Source organism: Carya illinoinensis, chromosome 2 (assembly GCF_018687715.1).
Source record: "Carya illinoinensis cultivar Pawnee chromosome 2, C.illinoinensisPawnee_v1, whole genome shotgun sequence".
Classification (NCBI taxonomy): domain Eukaryota; kingdom Viridiplantae; phylum Streptophyta; class Magnoliopsida; order Fagales; family Juglandaceae; genus Carya; species Carya illinoinensis.
Window position 1 is genome coordinate 10,566,105 of NC_056753.1, and position 25,896 is coordinate 10,592,000.

General features: G+C 36.6%; 2 protein-coding genes across 2 annotated transcripts; one reads left to right on the top strand and one right to left on the bottom strand.

Annotated features, from left to right (window-relative positions):
• The first annotated feature begins 4,594 nt into the window (after positions 1–4,594).
• On the top strand, positions 4,595–6,013 carry LOC122300096. The gene has a single exon (XM_043110498.1). The coding sequence runs from the start codon at positions 4,632–4,634 to the stop codon at positions 5,565–5,567; it is 936 nt and encodes a 311-aa protein (XP_042966432.1). The 5' UTR covers positions 4,595–4,631; the 3' UTR covers positions 5,568–6,013.
• LOC122300095 (ribosome production factor 1) lies at positions 5,597–24,318 on the bottom strand. The gene is made up of 11 exons (XM_043110497.1): positions 23,896–24,318; positions 23,724–23,804; positions 23,111–23,206; positions 22,880–22,963; positions 22,715–22,784; positions 22,438–22,520; positions 18,845–18,924; positions 18,484–18,582; positions 18,279–18,387; positions 6,083–6,172; positions 5,597–5,915 (listed from the first exon to the last, which is right to left on the bottom strand). Exons 1-11 carry the CDS (start codon positions 24,160–24,162, stop codon positions 5,877–5,879), a joined length of 1,098 nt encoding a protein of 365 aa, XP_042966431.1. The 5' UTR covers positions 24,163–24,318; the 3' UTR covers positions 5,597–5,876.
• Positions 24,319–25,896: the final 1,578 nt, after the last annotated feature.

The following is a 25,896-nucleotide window of genomic DNA, read 5'->3' on the forward strand; positions in this document are numbered from 1 at the left end:
ACTAATAGTACTAGCGTATTGCTATTAGTATATATAATACTATTAGTATTAGAGTATTAATATATATATATAATAGTATACTACATGTATATATATTAAATTATTAATAATTTAATATATCACAATATAATTACATAAGTATTAAACAAAATGCCCTTAGATTAAAAAAAAAAAAAAGATTAGGGCAGACCAAAAGGATCAAATCTTCTCGAATGGAACCAGACCATCCCAGTCCTTAGGTTGTTTGGTCTGGTCCAATGTGAGAAAACCCTTGACCAAATAGATCCGATCAGGTCCGCAAAACCTCCAGGGATTGGACTAGAGCAGACCAAACTCCCCTTAGTCTTTCATGTGTTTTGAAGTGTTTATTTCATTGTATCCAAGCTATTCAAGAGTGGATGTAGCTGAGAGTGGATGTAGCTGAGATGTGGATGCCTTTTTACTTGATGTAATTATGAATGTACCGAAACTATTAGCTTTTATCTTTTTATGTAATTCGGAATATTTTGAAGCTATCCTTTTATGTGATTCTAGAGAATGTGATATTTAATATGGTCTTCTGTTTTGCCATCCAGATTGTGTTTGAAACATGTGTTTTGAAGTGTTTATTTTTTTCAATGTAATCTTGAATGTTTTGAAGCTATCTTTTATGTGATTCTAAAGAATGTGATATTTATTATTAGTCTTTTGTTTTTGTTGTCCAGTTTGTGTTCAAAACCTGTCTGCCAACATTTTCAAAACATGCCCAAAATCATGTACAAAAAGACTTTCCAAAAACATGTACAAAAAATTTCCAAAACATGTCCAAAATTTCCATAGCATTCACATGTCTATTATATTCACCACGTGTTCATTACAAGCAGTTGAAAAAAAGTGCCCTAAAATTTTACAACAGGTTACATGAGTCGTAGCACTGGCAGACATACATTGTAAATTTTTTGATACATAAATTATAGCAAAAATTACCATAAAAATAAACCATAACAAAAACAACACTTTCAAGATTCCCTTATAAGTCCATTACTTTAAATTTGGCTTGTTCAACCGCTACATGGTCATGAAGTACCCTCTTGTTTTTTCGTTGAGCTAACTCCAACGTCTTCTTACAACAGTCGTTTTGGTCACTTTGAATATTAATTCAAAAAATCTATATTGTTTATTGATCTTATAGTTTGGACAATTGTAAAATTTCCTATCAAAACGATTAGTTTTTTTAGAAACCGTAGCTTCAATTGAATACCACGATAGAAAAATGATTTCTCCAAACTAGCTTTGTCTTCCCCTCTTGCAGTCCAAGAATTTGAACCGAAATGAGAACCTGAACTTGTTATTTGCTGGAAAATAGAGAAAAAAGTAAGCACCATAAGAACTAACTTCAAGCTTAGGAGTGTAACTGGTTCGGTTTAATCCGATTTTAGGTAAAATTTGAGACTGAACCGGTTTTGCATTTTTAAAAACCGATTCCGCACCGATTACCAACTAAACTGGTTCTTTCAGTTTTACCAGTTCAGTCCAGCTTTCCGGTTTTAATATACTATATAATATATTATATAATTTATGTAATATAGTATATTATAGTATATAATACTATAGTGATAATATATTGTAGTATATTATAATATATATTATAATTGTATTATAGAATATAATGATATATTATCGTATATTATAATATATAGTGATATAGTATTAGTATAATTATTAATATAAGCTATATAATATTAGTATAACTATTCATATAATAAACTATAGCGATATAAGATTTTAAAATCTAATATTATATTAATTAACAATTTATCATATAGTACAAAATTATTTTATATATAATTATATATTATATATAAAAATTATATACAATATAAAGAAATTAAAATATATATATATATATGAACCGGTTCGGTCCGATTTTAAAAAAAGAAAAATTGAAATAAGACCGATTTTGACCAGTTTCAAGAAAAATAAAACTAGTACCAGACCGAACCAAACTTGATACTGGATCAAACCCACTAGTTCGGTTCGGTCGTTTACCGGTTTACCAGATTTTTTTTTATACCCCTATTCAAGTTGACTAAATTAACCCGATATTATAAATATAAAAAAGTACTAAAATATGATTAAATGTCACAAAATAGGCACTACTAACCTTATCCCGAGCAGTTAGTGTATACATAAGATGAAAAAGTGTTCAAGCTTAGAAAGCAAGGGAAAATGAACACAAATAAGATGAGAAAGTGTTCAAACTTATCTTGAATACCTAAACTCAAGTATCAACTTGCATAAAAAAAATTTAAAAAAAAAACATCATTTTTTTTTACCATTATTATATTGCAAATTTGTCCTAACATTGGTTTACTTGTTAGGGTTAGAATATTGTTATAGTTTTTCATCATTTTGGCATATCAAACTTATGGTACTATCTGCTTACTTTAGGAAGTGGGATTACTTGCTGGTCCAGTGTTGGATTTTGACAAATTAACTATTAGAATCTACTTTGATTGTGTTGCAAACTGTTATACAAACTATTAATTAAGTTTGATTGTATAGTTAAAGCAAAAAAGAATGCTAGTTGAGATGGTGCAACAACAACGAAAAGTAGAGCTGGGAATATAAAAATTCTAGGAAGATGATAAGACCTTTTTTAAGAACAAACTGGTTATATGACGAACATAAGCCATCAATGAAAAATAATAAGTTAGTTAGAAATAGAAATTGAAGAAACAGAAACAAGGTTTCCAAAAATGATATGGACTTCCATCTTCAGAAATTTTCTATCAATATCCTGGTAAATAATACATTAAAGGTGCTTCAAAAAATTTACCGCACATCAAAGAACAAAACAGATTCACAGGTCAAAGTTACCTCAATGGCATCAACCAAGTATTCTAAGAGGACAGAAATCCATGAAATCAAAATTGATAGCCATATTACTACAATCTAAGAAGAATTCACGCCACAATCTTACACTACAATCAAAATATCAGCACCACTATTATCCTATCATTGCCACAATCTCATAGCACAAAATATCAAGCCACAATCAAAATTGATAGCCATATTACCACTATCATCGTAACTAACTACACTAAGAAGAATTCATAGCTACTAGAGAAACAAAATCTTAGATGAATTTGGAAATAAAAGCAAAATATCCGAAGAATGCGTAACTCACTACAATATTTTGGGAACTGGTAGCTGCTAGAGAATAAATGGTAAAAGGGCATACCAAAGAGGCAAATGGCACCAATCTCATCCTCACAGTGTCACAACTTCGAGGGTTTCGTCGACAGTGACAGCTGGTAGAGAATCCGAACACATTAAGGCTCGAGTTTTAAGAATCCAAGCACATTAATTAAGGCTTGGGTTTTTGGATCTGGTCGAGAGAGATGGGAGAGGGTCACAAGTGAGGGGGGCTTCAAGGTTTCTAGTTTGGTCCTGGGAGAGGGTGGGCAGAGAGGGGGGTGGTGGTTTTCTTGTTTCCGTGCGAGAGGGGGGGCGAGGGGATGAGGGGCTCTAGAGAGGACCATGGGAGATGAGTGGCTCTGGAGAGGGGATGAATTTCAGAGCATGCGTTATCTCCTGATATGCGATCACATGGAAGTTAAAATGGGAAGCCTACTTGGCACTCAGCCATTGGAGAGCTGATATTTGAGAAATAATGGACGGACCGGCCAAAAGATTTACTCTTATATTAATAGAGTTTAGATTGATTGCAAAATAAATTTTTCTATGGATAGTTGCATAAAAGAAGGAAAATTTAAATATTTCTAGATCAATTCTGTAACCAGATTTTATAAAATATTCATGAGATTTCAAATTGTAGATTTTGTAAATGTGGTGAATTACGGAATTTTAATTGCTAATTTTTTGTTGATTTGTAATTGCTAAAATTAAGGATACTATGATTATGAATTTAAAACATGAAAATTCATGATAAAGAATAAAATAATTAAAAATCCTCCCCTCACGGCACACCAATGTTCAACCACTAGGCAGCACACATTCTTTAGCAAAAAGAAAAGGAACAAAAAAAACAGACCACACTAATTTTATTATAAATTTTTATTCTTTTGTTTGATTTAATGGTTTCTAAACTTTTATCCAATAATTAACCTAATATGTGACCAACAGCTATGAGATCTTCTCGTCCTTTTATTCTCTGGTTGACTTACAATGAAATTATGTCTTAAGAAAAAATTAAAAAAATTAACCTCTTTCCATTAGTCCTATAATCCATCTATCAAGTCAAGTTGCAATCATCTACCGAACAGCATTGCTTTGAAATCAAGCTGCCTCTCTGAACCTCCTCCATCACCGACCCCCTTTGCTCTCTTTCACCTACACCAACCCACCTGTGATATTGCTTCATTCTAACAATTCCAATATCCTACTTTCTTTGTTTTACTAAAATAAAAGTGTTCTCATGGCATATAAGAAGAAGTCGAAACTTCACGATTCTAGGAAAAATTAAAAAGAAAATAAAATTTATTTGTTCACCTCTCTCTGTCCAAAACGCCTTCAACCGAAACATCTCAACTAACGGAAGGCCAATGTTCTTATATTTGTTAGATCAATGCCATCATTCCCACCACAAAGACATACCAAGAAAAAGAAGAAATTGTTAGGCAAACACCATGATTAGGCAACCACTGCCACCACCATATTCAGCACTTCAACCCGAATGGGCGGTACCGGAAGATGTCCGCATCAAATTCTTCAAATGCATTAGATGGCAGCTTGAAGAAACCTTGGATCCCATTGACTGCCCTTATCACTACTTCTGCGACAGCAATTACCCTGGCAACTATCCACCTGCTGTGGACATACTAGTATTTCTCTTCACACTAGCCTCATACTTGACAACCCTGGTCATTATGGTAATGGACATATCAAGAAGAGGGCAACCTTCCCTTGGTCAGTCAAAGAGATACCTACTGCCATCTGGTCCAGTTTCTCTCCCAGTAATCCTCTTGACACTGGCGAAAGGCCACCGAATTGACTCCGTGTTTCCTCTCTCGAGCATTGGCCCTGCAATCCTCCAATTAGTTCACATTTCTGCTCTGACCTTCGACCATGGGGCTAACAAAGACCTCAAATATGCTTTCTTTGAGGCATCAACAATTTCTGGAATTGTACATGCAAGCCTATACCTGGACTCTATTCTCCTACCTTACTATACAGGTTATGATGCCCTAGTGACATCAACCTTTTCAGGTGAGTGTGCATCTTGTGTGTGTAGGAATGAGGTTTTGATTGTTGGTGGGTTGTTAGTGTCCTACAGGGGGTGGTCACTGACCACATTTACAGTTGTGGGTGTTCTATGTTTAAGGATTGTCTGCAGACTTTCCGGCGAGAAAACAGCCAATATTACACTTATTAGGCCGTGGCTGGAAAGTGTAGCTTGGATCTTGATATTGATGGACTCGGTTTATCTAGCGACAAACTCCCCCCCAGAAAGGCCAACCTTGAGAGTTGCTGCTTTTGGAGGTATATTCGTTTTGATCTGCCTTCATGTACTCAAAAGGGCATGCACCCTCATGATAGAATGGAATACCAAGTGGAAGGAGTAAAGTCTCATTGCACCTCAAAGAATGGGCAATTATCAGGACATAAAATTTAATGAATTACATAATATAACGATTGAGACAAAACAACGAGTTCCATGTGTAAAATAATTTTTTTTTAATGATTACCAAATACATAAATGGCCAAAACTGATGATCTAAAGGTATCAATTATCATTAAATATAAAAGCCGAGTCAGTGAGCATATTGAGAGTGACAAGTATAACTTTCAACCTCATGTCACGTATCACCCCTCCACCTGAAAATGCTTCTATTCCACTCTGAAGGAGCATGATAGAAGTATTCCAAAGCAAGTCACAAGAAAAATCTCCTTCGGCTTGTGTCCATTTCCGGCTAACATTCAAATTGGAAAAGGAAACAAATAGAAGTATCAGAGGCATGAGCAATTTTCTTTCTTCTTTTTTTTTTTTTTTTTTTTTTTTTTTTTTTTTTTTCCTAAGAACAAAATTAAAAGCTGGCACATCAAATGAGCAGCTTGATTTGGTTTGTAAGTGAAATACCTTGTGAACCCACTCATATTCCCCGCCTTTGGTATCAAACGTGCCATTCTGCAGGCTGATCAACTTCAATGTAAATCGAGGGCCACACTCCTGCGTGTTTATCATGTTACCATACATTTTATAGCTGACACAGACCTCAATTGATAAAAAAAATATAGCCCCATACAATTGATGCTAAACTTAAAATGAAGCCATCGGAATTGTTAATGTAGGTCCAGAGAAGTAAGAGGTATCCACAAGGTGGCCATAGGAGTTCACAATTCAATTTTATTTCATAAAACTTTAGCAACTTGAGATCTGGAGGTGATTTACTGATTTCAATGCTGACTTGATATCTTCCAAGTTCTAACAGGAAACAAGGTTTTTTTTTTTTTTTTTTTAACTTACCTACTTTACAGCCCATATATTCTATATCATCGATGTAAATGGAGCAAAGGAAGCATTTACATATACATTTTCCTGCTCTTGTTTGCCCTTTTTTTAGGCGCAACTGAACATTTATACCATATTAAGATTTAGGACAAAAGGAGAGAAAAACCATTTAAATCCAACTTAATATCTAATCACATTCAAACATATACCGAAACAAGGGAAATCTACTCTTTAACTTCAAAGCCAATCTTTGGAAAGGTTAGGGGGATCTCTTTTACAACAAAATCGATTCTTCCGTCTAGCCTCTTGCTCCTTATCTCAGACAGAGCACAACAGATAAGGAAGAGTAGTTAGGCCGGAGTGTCCTTTTCTTCAGGGGTCGAGCAGCATTTGGTGATTTTATTATATGGGCAACTTGTTTATGCCTATGCATACAATCAAAACTCGGTCTCGTTTGTTTTTGCAGACGAGTTGAGATAAAAATTGAAAGTTGAATAAAATACTGTTAGAATATATGTTTTTCATATTATTTTTGTTTTGGAATTTTAAAAAGTTGAATTTTTTATTTTATTTTGTATGGGAATTTGGGAAAGTTGTAATGATTAGATGAGATAAGATAAGATGCTTTGTGAAAGTGAACAATATCCAGTACCTAAGCAATGCATCCCAATACTTTCCCTGACTTCCATCTATTGTATTGACCAGACTCTAGGCATACAAGGGGCAAAGAGGGTAATATAGGCGTTTACATTGATAGTGTGTGTCATGATACAGCCCTTTAGAGGTGTAACCCAAATTTTTTTTTTTTTAAAAAAGGCCCAAAGCCCAACTGATGTAAGGCCCAAGCCTGCCCGTTGGAAGAGAAAAACTGTGCCTTTTGACCAATGCCCAAACCCTCCTTTTATTTTCCCCATTCAACTCTGCGTCTATCTCTCATCTCTGCAGTGAGCAAAATACGCCTCCCTCTCTCCTGGTCACCTTCCTCTCTTCCCACTTCGTTTCTCTCTCTTGCTGCATGACCCAGCAACAGCATTTTCCCCTCTCCCAGTCTGTTTCCTCTCTCTATCCCATCTCTCTCTCTCTCTACACGTAAGAGCTCCACACTGCCGACACCACAAAACCCTGCCACACCATGCCACTCCACTTTGTTTCAGCTCTGCCACACAATGCCGCCGCAGGGGACTTTCTCTCTCCCTCCCTCTTCCTTACTCTCTTCCATTCTCCCCGTTTCCCTCTATATAGTTGTTGCTCTACCTCTCTCAAATGCTCATCTGCTTCCCACTGTTGTGCCACTCCACCACCAGACTCAGCCGATCACCACATTGCTTGCGCTCAACTCAATTTTTGTTGTAAACAAACAATGGGTAAATCACTTAAACCATCATATTGCAGGTTTGATGATTTGATGTTAAAGTCCAGTTGGGAATTGGTAATTTGGTGGCTCTGTCAATCTATATGTTAATTTCCTGAAGGTGGGTTCTGTTGTATCACAGCCAAAGGGGTGTAAATAGGTTTAATTTCAGTGAAAATTAGTCAATTAGGTCTCAGGTTGATGGCTAATAGAGATGCAACGGGGTACTTTTATGCAAGTAGTTAAATTGTTTACAACGGGAGTTTGTGGTTGAAACATATTGATATATGTGGTTGGACTTGATTAAATGGATCGACATGTTAGGTAGTGGGCGTTTACGAAATATTTATGAATATATGTATTCATAGTTGGAGTAGTTTAGCCAGTTATAGACAAATTTTTGGAAGTTCTTTTGGGTTGGCTTGAAGTTGGGTAGTAAACGAGTTAGAAGAATTGGCATTGTGGGGTTATTGCCACGGACAGAGTTTTAATTTGTAGTTAAATCTTACTTATAAAAAAACAATTTGTAGTTAAATCTTGAAGATTATATTGTAGTCGAGTACATGGTTTAAATGGAAGTGGAGAAATTAGTATGGTCTGGTTAAAGGGAATTTTTTTTTTTTTTTTTAAAGTAATAAGTTATTTCATTGATATACAGATAGGCATAACTCCGGTACGCTAGAAGTATACATGTGAATACACCTATTTAAGAGTTAGAAACAGTTACAAGGAAATCATGAAAGCTGAGACCATTCAAATCTAAAGCAATGGCCCACAAAAACAAAGTCTTCCAAATAAAACTCTTAAACTCATCCAAGGAACGCTCATGATCCTCAAAAAGCCTCTCATTTCTTTAACACCATATACACCAAAAAATACATTTCTTCCACAGCTGCGATCTGTGGTGTCCTAGAGATCCCTCTCCAGCTAGCTAACAATTCAACCACCCTACCTGGCATTACCCATGCTATTCCCATTCTGCTAAAAAAATAGTTCCAAATATCTAGAGTAAAATCACAACGTAAAAGTAGATGGTATGCCATATCACCACTATTTTTGCACAAACAGCACCAATCCGTGATTATAAGGCCACGTCATCTAAGATTATCTATGGTCATAATCTTCCCTAGAGCAGCTGTCCAGACAAAGAATGCAGCCTTGGTTGGTGCTTTACTCCTCCATATGTTCTTCCAAGGTAAGTTGTCTTTGTTGCATAGTAATAGAGTCATAAAAGGAGCATACCGAAAACTTCCCTTTCCTAGAGGGTCTCCATTCCAACAAGTCTTCAATTGTGGCAGCAATAGGAGTGTTGTACAGCAAGTTCAAAAACTCCACCAAAAGAGTCACTTCCCAATCATAGGCATCCCTAGTAACTAATGTTCCACTCCTGAGACCCTTGATTGATAACCCGCAAATCAGCCACTATAGCTTCTTTTTTATTTGCAATACTGAAAATCATGGGATAAATATCCTTCAAGGCCGTGTCTCCCACCCACACATCCTTCCAAAAGCTGATCCTGCTACCATCCCCGACACACAACCGGGTATTACTAGCAAATGAGCACTAACCTTTCCATACATACTTCCATAGCCCCACTCCATAAGTCCCCCTACCCTCTTTAGAACACCAACCCCCCCCCCCCCGCGTTCACTACCATACATCGTGTCGATCACCCCTTTCCATAAGGCTTTCCTCTCATAGTTATAATGCCACAACCATTTACCAAACAGAGCCTTATTGAAATCCCTCACATTACGAACCTCCAAGCCACCATCCCTCAAAGGAGAGCATACCTTATCCCACCCCACTAAGTGGAATTTAAACTCATCACCTATTCCATTCCACAAAAAATCATGCTGAATTTTCTCAATTCTAGTTGCAATGCTAGCGGAGAGGGAAAATAAAGACAGATAGTATGTGGGAAGGTTTGATAAAGTGCTCTTGATAAATGTGATCTGCCCCCTTTTAGATAAATACAACATTTTCCACCCGGCTAGCCTCCGCTCAAATTTTTCCAACACCACCTCCCAAATTGTCTTAGCTTTGAAAGAAGCCCCTAACGGAAGACCAAGGTACTTCAATGGCAACAAAGAAACCACACAACCCAAAATGTTAGCCAACCCCCTAACATTGTTTACATCACCGACTGCGACCATCTTCGTCTTAACAAGATTAATCTTCAACCTGAATACCGCTTCAAAACAAAGTAAGATGGCCTTCAAGGATTGGATATGCGCTGCATTTGCCTCACAAAATAGCAAGGTGTCATCAACAAACAAAAGGTGAGAAATAATGGTAGGGCTGTGTATATCTCCCATTAAGAAGCCTGAGAAGAATCCTCCCTCTACTGCAACTGACACCATTCTACTTAGCGCCTCCATTACTAGCACAAACAAGAGGGGTGATAATGGATCACCTTGGCGTAGTCCCCTCAAACTATTAAAGAAGCCCATTGGATCACCATTTACCAAAACCGAGAAGCAAGTCGTTAACACACAATGCCTCATCCATTTCCTCCATCTTTCCCCAAAACCACATCTCCCCAGCATATATATCAAGAAATCCCAATTAACATAGTCATATGCCTTCTCCATATCTAATTTGCAAATAATACCTGAAGCTCCCGACTTGATCCTGCTATCCAAGCATTCATTAGCTATAAGGACCGAGTCCAAAATTTGTCTCCCTCTCGCAAAGACATTTTGTGTCTTAGAAATAATCTTCATCATGACCGTGCTCATGCTATTGGCAAGAACTTTTGAAATCATCTTATACACGCTGCCCACAAAGCTAATCAGCCTGTAATCTTGGACCTCTATTGCACCAGCCTTTTTAGAGACGAGAGCAATAAAAGTAGCATTTAAACTTTTCTCAAATTTTCCATCAATGAAAAACTCCTGAAAAACCAGCAACACATCCTCCCTCACCACTTCCCAACAAGTATGGAAAAAAGCCATAGTGAAACCATCCGATCCTGGAGCTTTATCCTTATTCATTTTCCTAGTTACTTGATGTACCTCTTCCTCTTCAAATGGTCTCTCCAACCAGGCCGCACTATTTTGGTCAAAAGCCTCAAAGACTAAACCATCAACAGTAGGCCTCCATGCATGAGGTTCCGACAACAAATATTCGAAATGGCCAGCCACATGCTCCTTTATCACAACCTGATCTGAGGATGCACCACCATCTATGTTAATGGACTCGATGGAATTAAACCGCCTATGTGCATTAGCAACTCGGTGAAAACACTTTGTACATTTATCGCCCTCCCGAAGCCACAAAGCCCTTGACTTTTGTCTCCATGAGATCTCTTCGATTAGAGATCTATTGCCCAACAACTCGGTGAAAATTTTAGAAGCTTTGAATGGCCTTCTTTTATGGAGTGAAAATGTGATAACCCCAATCTAAGTTATACAGGTAGATGGTGTATCGGATCCTACATTGCTAAGGAAGGACAAGTTCTTGCCCTTTATAATGGTTCTAATGAAACTCCAATTGTATCATTGACTAGTCATTTTGAAATACAACCCCAGATGTTGCTTGGGCCTCCCTTGGGGCATTCTAGAAAATGTCTCTCTTGGATGTTTGTAGTGTGGGTTGTTGTATGGGGAAGAATTGGAATCTAATTAGTTTCGGGGAGTATAAGAATATGCTTGGGAATAGATGAAGGACTAGATTGAGATTTGGTACTGATCAGGTGTGTCTAGATTTGTTTTTTTCTAAAAAAAAATTATTAATATCAATATGGATAGCCAAGTATACTGAATATAAACAAGAGAAAATACCTAAGTAGGGAGCAAAAATAGATACAAGGAAATCATGAACGTTAAGCCCATAATAGGGAAATGATCTAAACAAAGCCCAAGCGGGAGAAATTAGAAACCTATCCAATCTAGACCAAGCCCGATTGGATGACCATGTGAATGATCCTCAAATCGCTTGGGAAAAAGACGTGCATCCCCGATCTCTCACTTGGGAATGTTGAAGCCACCACCAACACACCAAGGCATGTCCCGCCAATACAAGTTTGGCCCATAAACTCTGACAAAAGCCCACTTGAAATCAATAGCTACTTTTTTTAAATTAAAAAAGCAAGCCACTGTAAATTCCTCAACACACTTCTAAATATTTGTAAACTCCAAATGATCCTATGAGAAATATATTTAGTCCCTAGACATTCTAAGTTAAAATCTTTAGCTTCATAATACAACTTGTTCTATCCTCCCTCTAGTCCTCCACCAATGCACCAAGGCACGTCCCACCAATCCAAGTTTGGCCCATAAACTCCGAAAAAGGCCCAATTGAAATCAATAACCACCTTTTAAAAAAATAAAAAAAATAAAAAAAAGCAAGCCACTGTAAATTCCCCAACACACTCCTCAATACCTGTAAACTCCAAACGATCCCACAAGAAATATCTTTAGTCCCTCAACATTCAAAGTTAAAATCTTGGGCTTCATAATACAACTGATTCTACCCTCGCTCTAGTCCTCCCTCGACTTGGACTACCTCACTTAGCATTATAGTTGATTACCCAAGTAAAGACACTTTAACTCCTTGCTCTTCTAAGATCTTGATTTTGTTCCAAGTAAGTGACCTACCTCAATTGCAGTGAGGAGTGTTGTGAATTGGTCCTCGACACCTCAAATGTAATCCCCACACATTTTTATATCTCGTTAACCTTTTGCAAACCCCAATGCGATGGTGAACCAGCTATATTGTTGATCGGTGGAAGAGATACCAAGGGAACAACATCTTCTGCGGACTCGGCTCCAAATTATACACCAAACCCTAAATATTCCTCCTTGTAACGCACCAACGACAACGCCATCATTTCCTCCACACTATCTCTTGCATACAAATCCCGCACCTCCTCAACAACAACATTGTTGTTGTCTCTACCTTGTCCAAAGCTGTGTTTGACCCACAGGGTGCTTGAAGAGGTACTAAGAAATTGGTTCTCTATGTCACGGGTGGCGTGGCCATGGTCAGTATTTGGATTTCTGGGTTGGTGGCAAACCCAAAAACTCCCCCAAGTCTCAGCAATACCTCAAGTTCCTTCACCTCTACCATGGGTGTCATCATTTCATTAGAGAGAACATTGACCAGAGGTGCAACACTCACCAGTGATCCTTTTTGTGCCACTCTAACAGACCCACGCCTCCCCCAAGCCTCAGCGTTACACCATTCACAATTTTCCTTCAACACCGGCATGGATGCCGTCTTGTCGTCGAGGAGAACACTAACTGTAACATCCAATCCTAAAAGTATGATTTTATTATTATTATTATTTTATTAGATATGTTTTGAGGTAGTAATTTGATTTTGAATAGGATTCATCTTTTGATAACTATAAAGCCCCTTTTGATTCTCTGTTTGATTTCCTAATTAGAAAAATATTTTTTTTCAAACACTTCAAAACTCTTATCATCTCGGTTTTTCTTTCCTCGTGGGAGTAGTTCTCCAAAGTTTAGTTGAATTCAAACTCCTAACTCCAGAATTTATCTTCTCTCCCTCATCTATAAATTCCACGAACCCTCAAATTTAAACACAAGAAACCTTTAACCACCATAGCAGCCTCTACGAGCCAAGAACCCACCTCCTGCAACCAAACAGCCGCCACTTCACCGGAATCCACCACAAAGCCCGCCATCTATGAGTTTTCCTCCCACCTCAACGTACGTCAGCGCCGTTTAAGCCTTTCCCGTCGTTTTTCCCTTTGCCGTTACTGACCACAACCATGGGTTGTGGTGGCCAGCCACCATCGACCACACAGAGTTCGTCGGAGCACCACCTGAACTGCCCAGAACCCGCTTGCCAGGCACCCACTACCACCTCGCGCCATTTCTGAACTGTCGGCCAGCTTGTGCCTCTGTGACCAGCACCCAGACCCACCAGTGACTTGATTCGCCTCTCGGTGAGTCCGATCTCCCCTTTGCCACTCGGCTTATTGTTCTTCCGTTGGTAACGTAATACTTTTAATTCTTTTTCTATGCCTTTCCCAAAATTCCCTTCTCAATAAGATGAGTTTTGCTGGGGTTGGGTTTTGATTGTTTTTGGGCTAATGTTTTAAATCGGGTGGGGTGGTTTTATGGAGAAACAATCTTAATAGTTAAGTGAGTTGATTTCTTGTGGGCTTGATTATTTTAATGGGCTGGTTGTATTTACAGAAACTGTTCTAGTAACTTTAAATGGGTTTTTCTGTAATTGGGGCTGAGCTGAAATTTAAATCAGACCAAAGTTTTACTTAAATAAATATATTAGTCTTAGACTCATTTTTATAGAAAATATTTAAGGGCTTTTAAGCATATTTTAAATAATTCTTTTATATTGTTTCAGCCTATTATTTTAGTTAACATTCCAATTGACCTTTAAATAATTTTTATAAAAAGTATTAAGATATATGTTTTAAGTATTATGTTATGAGTTTTAAAAATTATTCTTTTATGAAATCTTTGTATATTGAATATTTATTAAATTATCCCTTTGGTATTATTTTAAGTATTTAGAATGCCATGATACATTTTTTTAGAAAATTTAGTAACGATTAGTGCCTCATATAGGTTACGAGCTACGACATGAGATTGTGGAAGCAGCGCTAAAAGATAATTAGTATGATCATATAATTGCATGTGCACTGTAAATTCTCTAATGGTATATGAAAATATGATGTTTGTCTACGCTACGCTACGAGTTGAGTCATGGTTAGATTCCCTTCATGATCTTTGATGAATTATGACATTATGCTTGTATGAATGAATTGTTGTTTGATGGAGTAAATAATTCTAAATCAGATGGAAGCCATGAAATGTTCATGTAGTCATTTAAGTCAAGTATGCCATGTAATAAAATAGCTAGATTATGTATGCCATATTCATGTAGTGCTTAGATCATGTATGCCATGTTCATGTAGTGATTAAATCTTATATGCTATGTAATATCATGAAGTATTTAGATCAAGTATGTTAGGTAAAGTTCATATAGAACTTAGATCATATCATGCCACGTACAAAGATATGCCATGTTATGCTATGCTATTTGCAAGTATATGCCACGCTAGAAAAATTCATGATATTAAATAAGTTCTCATGCAATTAGAAAGATAAGATGTTTAAGGGTGACATGGATCTAAGCGTGTTCACCACAAGCTATGATAAGATGGTGCCACAGACCTAAGCGTGTTTCACTTCAAGTTATGTTAAGGATGACACGGCCTAAGCATGTTCATCATAAGCTATGTTAAGGATGACACGGACCTAAGCATGTTCATCAAAAGTTATGTTAAGGGTGACACGGACCTAAGGGTGTTCACCACAAGTTACGTTATGCGGTGCCACGGACTCAAGCGTAGTTCATCTTATGTTAAGTGAAGCACGGACTCAAATGTGTTTCACTCCATGCTATGACAAGTTATCAGGTACCATGAACTCAAGCGTGGTTCACCATATAATAAGTGAGAGACAAGATAAACAAGTAAATTATGCATTTACGTTTATATGTTCGCCATGATTATGTATGTTTCCACTCATGTTGATGATGAATAGACATGCTACGAGAATCTGTGAATGATATATGTTTGTTTGAAGTCTTTCAAAAATTAAGTCTTGTTAAGTTATATTTTACGGTATGATGTACTATTTATTGAGTATTCAACTCATTTTTGTTTGTTTCTTTGTTCTCTTCTATGTTTAAATGTCACAGATGATGGTTGTAAGGACGTAAAGCTGGAGGACCAGGAGTAGATCTAGTGCAAGGACTTAGTTCTTTTATGTTTTTGGATAAAAAGTCACGCGTAGGGTTAGTTTATGTTTTTATTTTACATTTTCAGTTTTAAGTTTCCAAATAAATAGTTATGTTCAATTTAATTAAGGTTTTCAATAAATGCGGTATCTCAGGATATGAATCTCTTTACCGAGCAATATGTTATGTATGTTAGTAACATCCCTATCCTACAAGAATGGGGTGTTACACTAACCAAGGGTGTAGCACTCATCGGCAAACTTTTCTGTGTCACCCGTGGTGGAGGGCAGTCCATTTCAGCCAGATCTATACCGATACCCAACATAGAACCCACTTCGAATATAGATGACTTGGTTTTCGACCCGATTCTCCTTTTGATCCACCACATTCTCCAATATCGGGATATAAAAACTGGGCCAAACCCAACTTTCTTTTTTCCTTTATCTGATTTTATAGAATTCGGCCCATCTCTTATCACACCCAAGCCACTCCTTTGTGTAAATGACTTATGATTCAGGCCAATCACGGGATCCCACCTATTGGGCCTTACATCCCCATTACCACCTCCCGAAAGAAAATCAAGTTTTGCAAATAACAAGGCAACAACTGCCTTCAACTCAATAAGCTGGTTATTCATCTCTTTTAGGGATTGTTTGGGAAGTGAGATGATCTCATCTCATCTCAAAATTTCTCAAAATTTCATTCCCAAACATCACTCGTATAGGAACATTTTTCAATTTCAAATATTTAACTTTTTCATCTAATCATTACCTGATCATTACAATTTTCCCAAACTTTCAAACAAAACACAAAAAACAATACAACTTTTTCAAATTTAAAAAAAAAATAATAATATAAAAAATTAAATTCAAACAATATTTTAACTCTATAATATTTTTATTCAACTTTTGCTCTCCTTTCCCAAAATTCAATAAAACATCTTGACTCAAACTATCTCACTACCATTCACAAACCAATTCCCTACTATTCACAAAATTCTCATCTCATTTCATTACCCAAACATCCTCTTAATGTATTTCTTTCAGCCATATTGCCATTGGGAAGACCAAAACCATCCCTTGTTATGTAAGAAACTGTTCTTAAGCTTTAAAAGGAGTTAGATCCCTTCTGCCTAGGGTTTGCCCATGCGTGATCTGTAGAGGCTTCAGATCACTTTCACAGTTCCCCTTACTGCCCCTATTATCAAACTGAGTCACCGAAGCATGACCCGTATTCAGAGCTTCAGCATATGATCACCTCGCCACTGTAATTGCGCTTTGCTTCAGCTTCATATTGTTGTTCTCGTGACCAGATGTGTTCATTTGGCTTTCCTCCCATGACCCATCTCCAAGAATGCAAAACAAAAACACAGCAGCGAATCTTCGTAACTCGACAACAAATTTCTCCCACCTAGACCTTCATACCCTATTGGAATGACTAGAACACCTTGCCAACCTCCACCATATTCGGGAAAATATAAAAATCTAACATGTACGTTGGACCATCGTTGAGCCGCAAAGGCTCTTCATGTGTTTTATGAATTCCAATTGTCTCTCCACCTAAAACACTACTTCTACCATAGCCACCGACCACCCCATACCACAGAGACTCAGAGAACTATTTCCGGCAATCATCACCGGAAATAGCCATCAATGCACCCATATTACAGTCGGGTCAATATATCTAATGTATTTTGGGCCATTGGGAACTGCTATAGAATTTTCGGTATGATCGGTTTTATTCTTAAAAGCAGTGACCAGTTGTATTACTAATAGATTGTGTTAATTATGTTTAGGTTACAACTAAATTTTTGCTTGAAATGGCTGTGAGGCAATTCAATGATGTTAACAAGTTCAAGGAAGCTGTGCTCCTATGCTAGATTTTTCTAAAATTAATTGAGGTTGATTTTTGAGAAACTTGCATGTTTTGCTATGAAACTACCCCAGTTATTATTCTGCACTTCTCTCTCTATATCTAGATATCTGAATTGAAAAATGTCGTGAATGGTGTAGAAATGAGTAATTTTTCCACAAAGTGTTTTCTACAGAAAATTGTAAAAATGATCTCTATATTGATGACTGTAGTCACTGGGCTTCCAAGATGCACAACCTGGCCACGAGGGTAAACATGACCTCTGATACTGATACTGATACTATCACCGTTTTGGCTATTGCTTAAAGGTTATGGTGCTTTCTGATTGTTCTGTAAAAGGTTTTTATGAAATTCAGCTTTGTTGTTTTGGCAATTTTTGCATTCTCTGCAAACGTACTAGCTCCTGTCTTGACACTAGTATGCGTTCACTGCTTACAAAGTCCATGGACTCACTTGTTTATTTCCTAACTTTTTTTCCGATGACATTACTGATCGCGTCAGTATCAGGAATAGAAGGCACAAGGGCAGGATTATAATAGTGAAGAGGTAAGTGTCAAGTGGCACCAGAGTTTTGTCAGATTTAAGAGAATATTTATTGTTTAATTTATTCTCCCTGGATGAACTTTTGAGAAATAATGACGGTGTCATTAATAAATTTTTTATTTAAGTTCTTACTATTATTGATTTTGATTAAAAGGACTCGCCCCCGGGAACGAAGTGTGATAGTGGAGTCTCAGGCCCAATTCCCATATGTTTATCAAAAGGCAGGGAGGGAAAAGGCCCTTTTGGAGAAATTTGTGAAGGGCATAATGTCAACTCTAAATAAAATGCGACTAACAAATAAATTAGTTAACACGGACCTGAAGGCGGGCAAGAACTTTTTCTTGGGAGGCTTTCTCAGCCTTTGCATCCTTGGCCTTTTTACCTTCTGCGTCATTCTGCTTGCTTTCTTTGCTTTCAAAAATGTACCTGAACACAACAGCATGTCTGTTTCAGAAAAACAAATCCTAAGAAACATAACAGGATTTTTAATTAAGGTAGCTTACAAAAGCTACAGAAACACACCGATGATGCCGGAAGAATATAAAGTCTCGTTGATTGTGGAATGTGACCACTCGCCGACCACGAAAATTGGGATCTTGGGGGAAAAGTGACTGTATTAATCTAAAGGTAACAAAATAATAAAGAAATCTATTAAGGACAGAGATTTGAAAAACACTAACATCTTGATTACTTGGAACACATGTATAAGATATGAAAACAAAGATGCGCTCAACTTTCAATTAAATTATTAGACAATATAAAATCTTGGGTTCTATGTTTAATTAGCAGCACATCTGCATAATTCTGCAAATGACTCCAAGATGTTCATCCTTAATTACATAAAAAATAAAATAAAATAAAATAAAAAATAAAAAGAATGTACCTTCCAATACGATGACCCAGGCGTGTTGTGAAGTTATTCAGAACAAGCTCAGGCTTGTGACTGGTTGGATTTCCATGATTCTGAAAGCAAATGGAAGGGGGGAGAAAGAAGGGACGATGAATACAAGAGAGCAGAACTTCCAAAAAATCTTTATATAATATTAGTTTCCTACTTATGAAAGAAAAAATTAATAATATTACTAGAATGAATATAAAGGTCGTTATATGCCCATAAATTCCTATTTCATTTCCTTGGTTTTTTCAAATTTCCGCTTTTGTCAAATCTTCTTTGAGTTAGCCTAATGCTACTATATCCAATAAGCACTTGCAGCGAATGTAACAAATTTTGATCGGTTGTACTCGTCAACAAATACAATAGAAGGCAATATTACATGTAAGAGTCAATATCTTTTTTTGATCAATATACATACGAGGCAATATTACTCATGGTTCTGATTTTATGCAACATTCAAATTAATGTTTCAGCCAATTTTCCTGAGTCAACCTATAGCTAGTTAACAAATAAAATATTTAATTGAACCTGCTAGCAGCAATAGGTTCATACAAACTTCTACCCAGTATGAATACCCCATCTACCCTTTCCAGCAAGCCAATAACTCCACCACCCCTTTAGGCATAAGCCGCTTCATCCCAAGGTGAAAAATCTAATGCCACAAAGCTCTAGCCACTTCATAGTGAAGCAGGATATGATCAATTGATTTCCCACTACTTTTCAAACATAACACCAATCAGTCAGCAAGGCGTCTTCTTCCTTATGAGATGTTGTAAATACAAAGAATGCCACCCTCCTGGGGCTGTTGTTGTGCCAAATGCTATTCAGAGGAAAACAACTATACTCTTGGGTTATAAGAACATGGCAGAATGTGGAACCACAATGTTCTCCTCTTGGATGGGATGTGATGCGTGAAAATTGCTCACCACATTTACGCTATAACCCCAAAAACTAGTCCATTTGAAGATTCCATAGAATATAAAGCCCAGTTTCACCTAGGAAGTAGCCAATGTGGGACTTAGCACTAATTACTATATTTATAATCTACACTCTCTGTGCATTATTCATACTCCCGATGTGGGACTAGGATGTTAAATGGGAGCCTAGTTTCAACTAGAAAGTAGCCAATGTGGGACTCAGCACCAATTACTAACCCACTCAAAACACCTAGGGGTTGGCACAAGTGGTAAAAGCCTTGATCTTGGTGGTATGGTCCCTCCAAGGGCTAAGGTTCGAATCCTATTGAGTGCAAACAACCTCTAGGGGCCATCAGGGGATTTTCTTCTTAAATTACCAGATGTGTACTTGCAGAAAATTTCTAGCCAAGGGCCCATGCACCCTTGGGATTAGTCGTGACACAGTTCTCGGACACCCAATGCCAATCAAAAAAATAATAATAATCTACCCACTCTATGTGGACTATTCATATTCCTGATTTAGGATTAGGGTGTTAGATGGGATTCACCATATCCTATCTTCCACTCCACTCAAACTAGTTGATTCTGTTGGTAAAAGCGCGCTTCAGCACTAAGTGCCAAGGCTGAAGCACTACACGTACCAAAAGTGAAGCACTATGCACACCAAAAGTAAAGCGCATTTACAAAAGCACGCTTTTTGTGGCTTTTGGGGTGGGCTCAAAGAGTAGAAGAGCACACTTTTGTAAACTTTAAAAAGAAATTATAAAATTATCGTTTCAAGACCTAGAACATTATAAAAATCAAAGTAGATGGATTATTACTTGATTGCTTATGTTATCATAGAAGTCAATACCTACAATTCTTGAGCTTTCTTGGTTGTGGCCTTTCGGGTATATTTTGATTCAACCATGTACATTAATTTGATTATGGCTATCAAATATTATTTTTATGAGTCGCTATCAAGTATCGCATATGTGCATATTAAGTAAAGATCAATAGATTTATATTATGTTTAAGTAAAGCTCAGCCACCATGTGGGTGGCCTAGTTTTGGCCACTCCATGATGGTCATTCCATTTTCTTTTCAAAGTTGGATACTATAAAACAAAAAAATATACTTTTATTTTTAATTTTTTTTATAATTACTTCCCTAAAAATACGCTCTTTACTTCATTCAGGCATGCACTTGTGCTTTGCACCTAGGCTTTAGAAATTGTTTGCACTTAAGTGCGCCTAGCACTTTCACAAACACTGATTTGAGTACGGGAGCTAAAAATTGTGAAAAATATATGCACTTTCCAATCATCTGTCAAAGGACCAGAAATTGATTCAATTGTTTATGTACATTCAAAGATTGTAGATGGTCAACCACTAAAAGATAACTAGCAATTTTAGGAGGCCACCTTCAATAGCTGCTCATCCCTCCCTCAACCACCACCTAACCCCTCCTCTTCAATGTACTAGATTTTCTGAGTTGGTGATGATACCAATGGAACCTAACTGTGACTTGGCAACTATCGCAGTTGTCAAAATTGTAGGGGTCTAGGAGTGAGGGCATCTCTACACCTACCATCATGTCCTTGATCGAGCCCTCCCCAAACCTTCTTGAATTGGATCACATCCCTAATAGAACCACTTTTAGAATCTTGGCCCCTGGTTCTTTTCAGTGTATTAGACCTTAGTTGTCTTTGTTAAATCCAATGTAAAGTCGGCCTAACTCCTGTGGTGCCAATATAATCACTTTCAAGCATTAAGGTGGTTTGTCTTGATAAAAGTGGCTTTAGTGGATTTAACATGGCTGATGTAGACCTATCCTAATTTTATGAAGCAGACTAATCTTAACCCCCCGCCTATCCTAATCATATGGTGCTTGGTTTGACAAGGAACCACACAAAGTCTTTCTTGTGTGGTAGTCTAATCTTATGTCGACAGGCAAATGGCTTATAAAAGTGAGTGCCACCTTCAAGGGCTCATTGGCAAAGTATTCCTAGCCCCCTGATTTTCTTCCTTTAGTATGGCAATGAATCATTTAGGACTCTTGTACATCCCCATAGCTAAAGACCTTCCATTGTTATTGGAGCATTGTTGAGCTATGCAAGCTTGGTTGTCAACTCTTGAAGATATCACAATGCATTGTGTTTCTCTAACCTTCCCAATGGCCTCTATCGTTTTCACAAAGCATAACACACTGACCTTTCCTAAAAACACAGAATGAAGAAGACCTCTGCTCCTATGAATGATTTTGAGAACACATAGCAGTTCCTTAGTTGAACACTCAAAAGCCTCTCCTTCAATCGAAAACCGACTCTAAAATGGCATCATCTTGTTAGTTATCCAAACTCCACATGTTTTGCAAATGGGATGCACCACAGAAAAAAAAAAAAAAAAAGCATGGAAAGAAAGGAAAACCACCATCAGTGCGATCATGCTTTGATAAGGGATAGAGAATAAATAATTTTGGCAAAAATATATAAGAACTTGGGTAAGAATGATAACGAGCGTAATGAAACAAAAACACAAATGAGAGACACCACTGGCTGATTAAAGGCAACTCTCTGCCTGCTTTACCTTATAATGCACTTTTAATGTTTTTAAACACAGTGGATCACAGACTGCATCAGTCAAAGAGATTTTACAGACATTAGTAAGTCATGAGCAAACAGACCTTAATATCCTTGCGTAAAAGAAGCTTTGAAAGCTTGAAATGAGCAGTTGGTCCATCAGGCAAGCCAATTATTAGGAGAGCATCTACAAGACAGCCAAAATAGCTGACAATAAGAATCATTATACTTACAGCAGCAAATGGGAATGAAAACACCTAAATTATCCTGAAAGTTCACTTATAAATTGATATTCTAAAATTCCAAGGAATGGAAATCAAAGCCTAAGATAAGCATTCACATTACAGATCCCCTATGATCATGGCAAGAAGCTTCACTAACCTGGTTCCCGGCGATTGGTGTGGACAACTATAATAGAAGTGAAGTCCTTCTTGTTTGCATATTCTACAATCTGGAAAACGAAACAAGGAAGATAAGTCAAAAGGATAGTTACAAATGGATGAACCTCATACTCTTGTGCTCATCAAGGGGGAAAATCCAACACACCTTTTTCAGGTCGTACGTTCCTCTCTTGAAGTAATGTGCATTTGGGATCACAGAAAGAAGCTCTGATATGAAAGCAGGTCCCCTCTACAAACCAAAGATACACAAAACATATAAGCCAGCATCTTGCAAATAGAACAGACATCTAGACTGACATAATATTAGAGATATTCAGTCATGATATGCCTCTTAGGTGGATCAAGACAATTACAAATGGAAAAAAGGAGGACTTACAGTTGAATTGAAACGGCAAGTGGTGATTAAAACTTTTGGAATATGCTCACGCTTTAAGATTCCACTGAATTCATCGGCATCATTTCCAGCAAACAGCTGCGAATGAAAACAATCAACGTGTCCACTATAACAGTTATTCATCCAAAATATTTTGGCAATCAGATTTAAATAAATTTAAATGCCTCAAAACCAATAGTTGTCCAACTGTAGTAAAATTGTGATAAGGTCTCCACTATAAATTTTCTTACTTGTAAAAAAATAAAAATAAAAAATAAAAATAAAATTGAAAAACAGGTGTCCGCTATAAATTTAACGCTAGCCTCCATGGTACATAAATTACGAGCAGTAGATATTCAATTAGTATTTGCTGAAACTAGGGGATGAACCATAAATTCTATCCAGGTCTTTAACATTGATTACAGTTTGCAACATGGGCAGCTCAACTTAGTTCCATGAACTCTCAATGCAAAAATTACTTTTAGATATAACACACTTAGGGGCCCTCTCTTCTAGTTCCTAAAATATATAGCTTTCCATTCCACAAAATCCACACAGCAAATTAAGAACTCAAAAGAAATAATAGATAAACCCAGGAAGATAGGGGAAAAAACACCTCTTCATCGTCAGGCTTGCAAACGGTCTCATCAAATTCCCTGGTGTTTTCAATCGTACGGGGGACGTTCTTCGGCGGAGGCTGCATGATTACAAAACGACCTTCTCTTTAATCAATGTTAAACTTGAAAGGAAAGAGGGGAAAACAAAAAACAAAAAAACGAGCGACCGACCTCCTCCCCGAGCTCGAGAGCACGCTTCTCGGCGGCGTCACGAGCCTTGATTTTCTTGCGCTTATCGAGCTTCTTCTGATGCTTGAGCTTGGCGTGCACTTCCGACCTCTTCTCCTTGTTCTTTATCATCGAGGGCAGTATCTCCCCCTTATCCTCAATCTGCTTCTTCTGCTTCTTCCTCTGCTCATTCTCGTATTCCCCATTCTCATTGTCTCTCTCGAACCTACCAGCTGCTTCGCCTCTGTTCTTCTTTCTCTTTTCCCCCATCGTTGATTTTTCTGCCTACCTTTTCTATACTCTGCACGCAAGTGGAGGAGGAAGAGAAGAGCGGAAGGGGGTTTGGCTTTGCCCGTTAGGGTTTCTGTAAGGGGACAAGAGGAAATTTATTTTGGTATAATTACGCTTTTTCCCCACAGGTCAAATGACCCATAAATTCATAGTGTCTTTTTTACTTGCATGGAAGGATGTAACTGAGCTGAGTCTGGCCCATCTTTTGGGTTGTCCAGTCGAGCTTGATGGAAAAATTACTTAGGATTTGTTTGAATCTCATTTAGGTGAGGTTGGTCCATTCGGATAGTTAGATAAAGATAAAGATAATTTTATATAAAAATTAAAAATTGAATAAAATTTAATTAAAATATTATTTTTTAATATTATTATTATTTTAAAATTTGAAAGAGTTTAATTGTTTATTATATTTTGTATAAGATGTTGAAAAAGTTATAATGATGAGATGAGATAGGTTGAGAGTATTTGTGTATCCAAACATAGAGGTTGTTTGAATAGTAAGAAGAGATGAGATAGTTTTAGATAAAAATTGAAAATTGAATAAAATATTATTAGAATATTAATTTTTAATATTATTATTATTTTGAAATTTGAAAAAGTTGAATTAAGATTTAAAACAATTGAATTATTAATTATATTTTGTGTTAGAATTAAATAAAATTATAATGATGAGACGAGAGTGTTATTTAATCTCATATTATCTCATTTTCTTTCTAATCATTACTCAAACATAAATATTTTTAAATTAATCATCACAATTTTTTCAAACTCATCATCACAACTTTTCAAAACTTCTAAACAAAATGCAAAATTTAATTCAACTTTTTAAATCCTTTAACAAAAATTATATTCTAATAATATTTTTGCTTTATAATTTTTTTTATTCAACTTTTCCTCTCTCCTTTTTTCAAAACCCAATAAATACTAAATCCAAACTATCACACTACTATTCACAATTCATTTTATTATTATTCACAAAATTACCACATTATCTCATTCTTCAAGCATCCCCTTAAATTCAAGTGACAAGTTTTTCATGTCATAGCATGAGCTGGAGTCCAGTCAAATTATTTCTTGGGTTTTGCTCGTAGTGTAAGGATGCCTTACTACTTCTTATCACTCATTTACTACCTAGACCATGTGTTTTTTGTTATAAATTTAAAGAAAAGTAGTAAAAGAATTGAAAGACTACAATATGTGAAATTAGTTATTCAGGAACTAAATATTATTTCTCTCAACTTCTTTGTTGTGTATCTACAATAAATGTTTCTCAAGACACCTTTTTATAGGCATAAGAGGATACATAATATTAAATGAATTCATGAACTTAAGGAATGATAATATATGAATCAAAGGGATACATGAATTTAGAAAATAAGAATACATGAATATTCAAGAATCCTTATGGTAATCCATCAAATTCATGGAATGTATTTTAATACATTTATGTATCTAAAACACTTCCTCTTAGATGACTATAAATAAAGAATATATCCCATTAAAACTTTGCCAAAGAAAACTCAATGGAAAAAACTTGTGGCGAAGAAAAAAGAGTATAACATTCTAGCGTGTCTTTGAATTCTTTAGGATTACATCATTAAAACCATGCAAAGGAAAAAACCTTATTGAAGAAAAAAGATTACAATCAGGATAATAATTGACTCCTCCTTATAAGTATGCAAAACTTAAATTGTTCATGATGAAAGATCATTG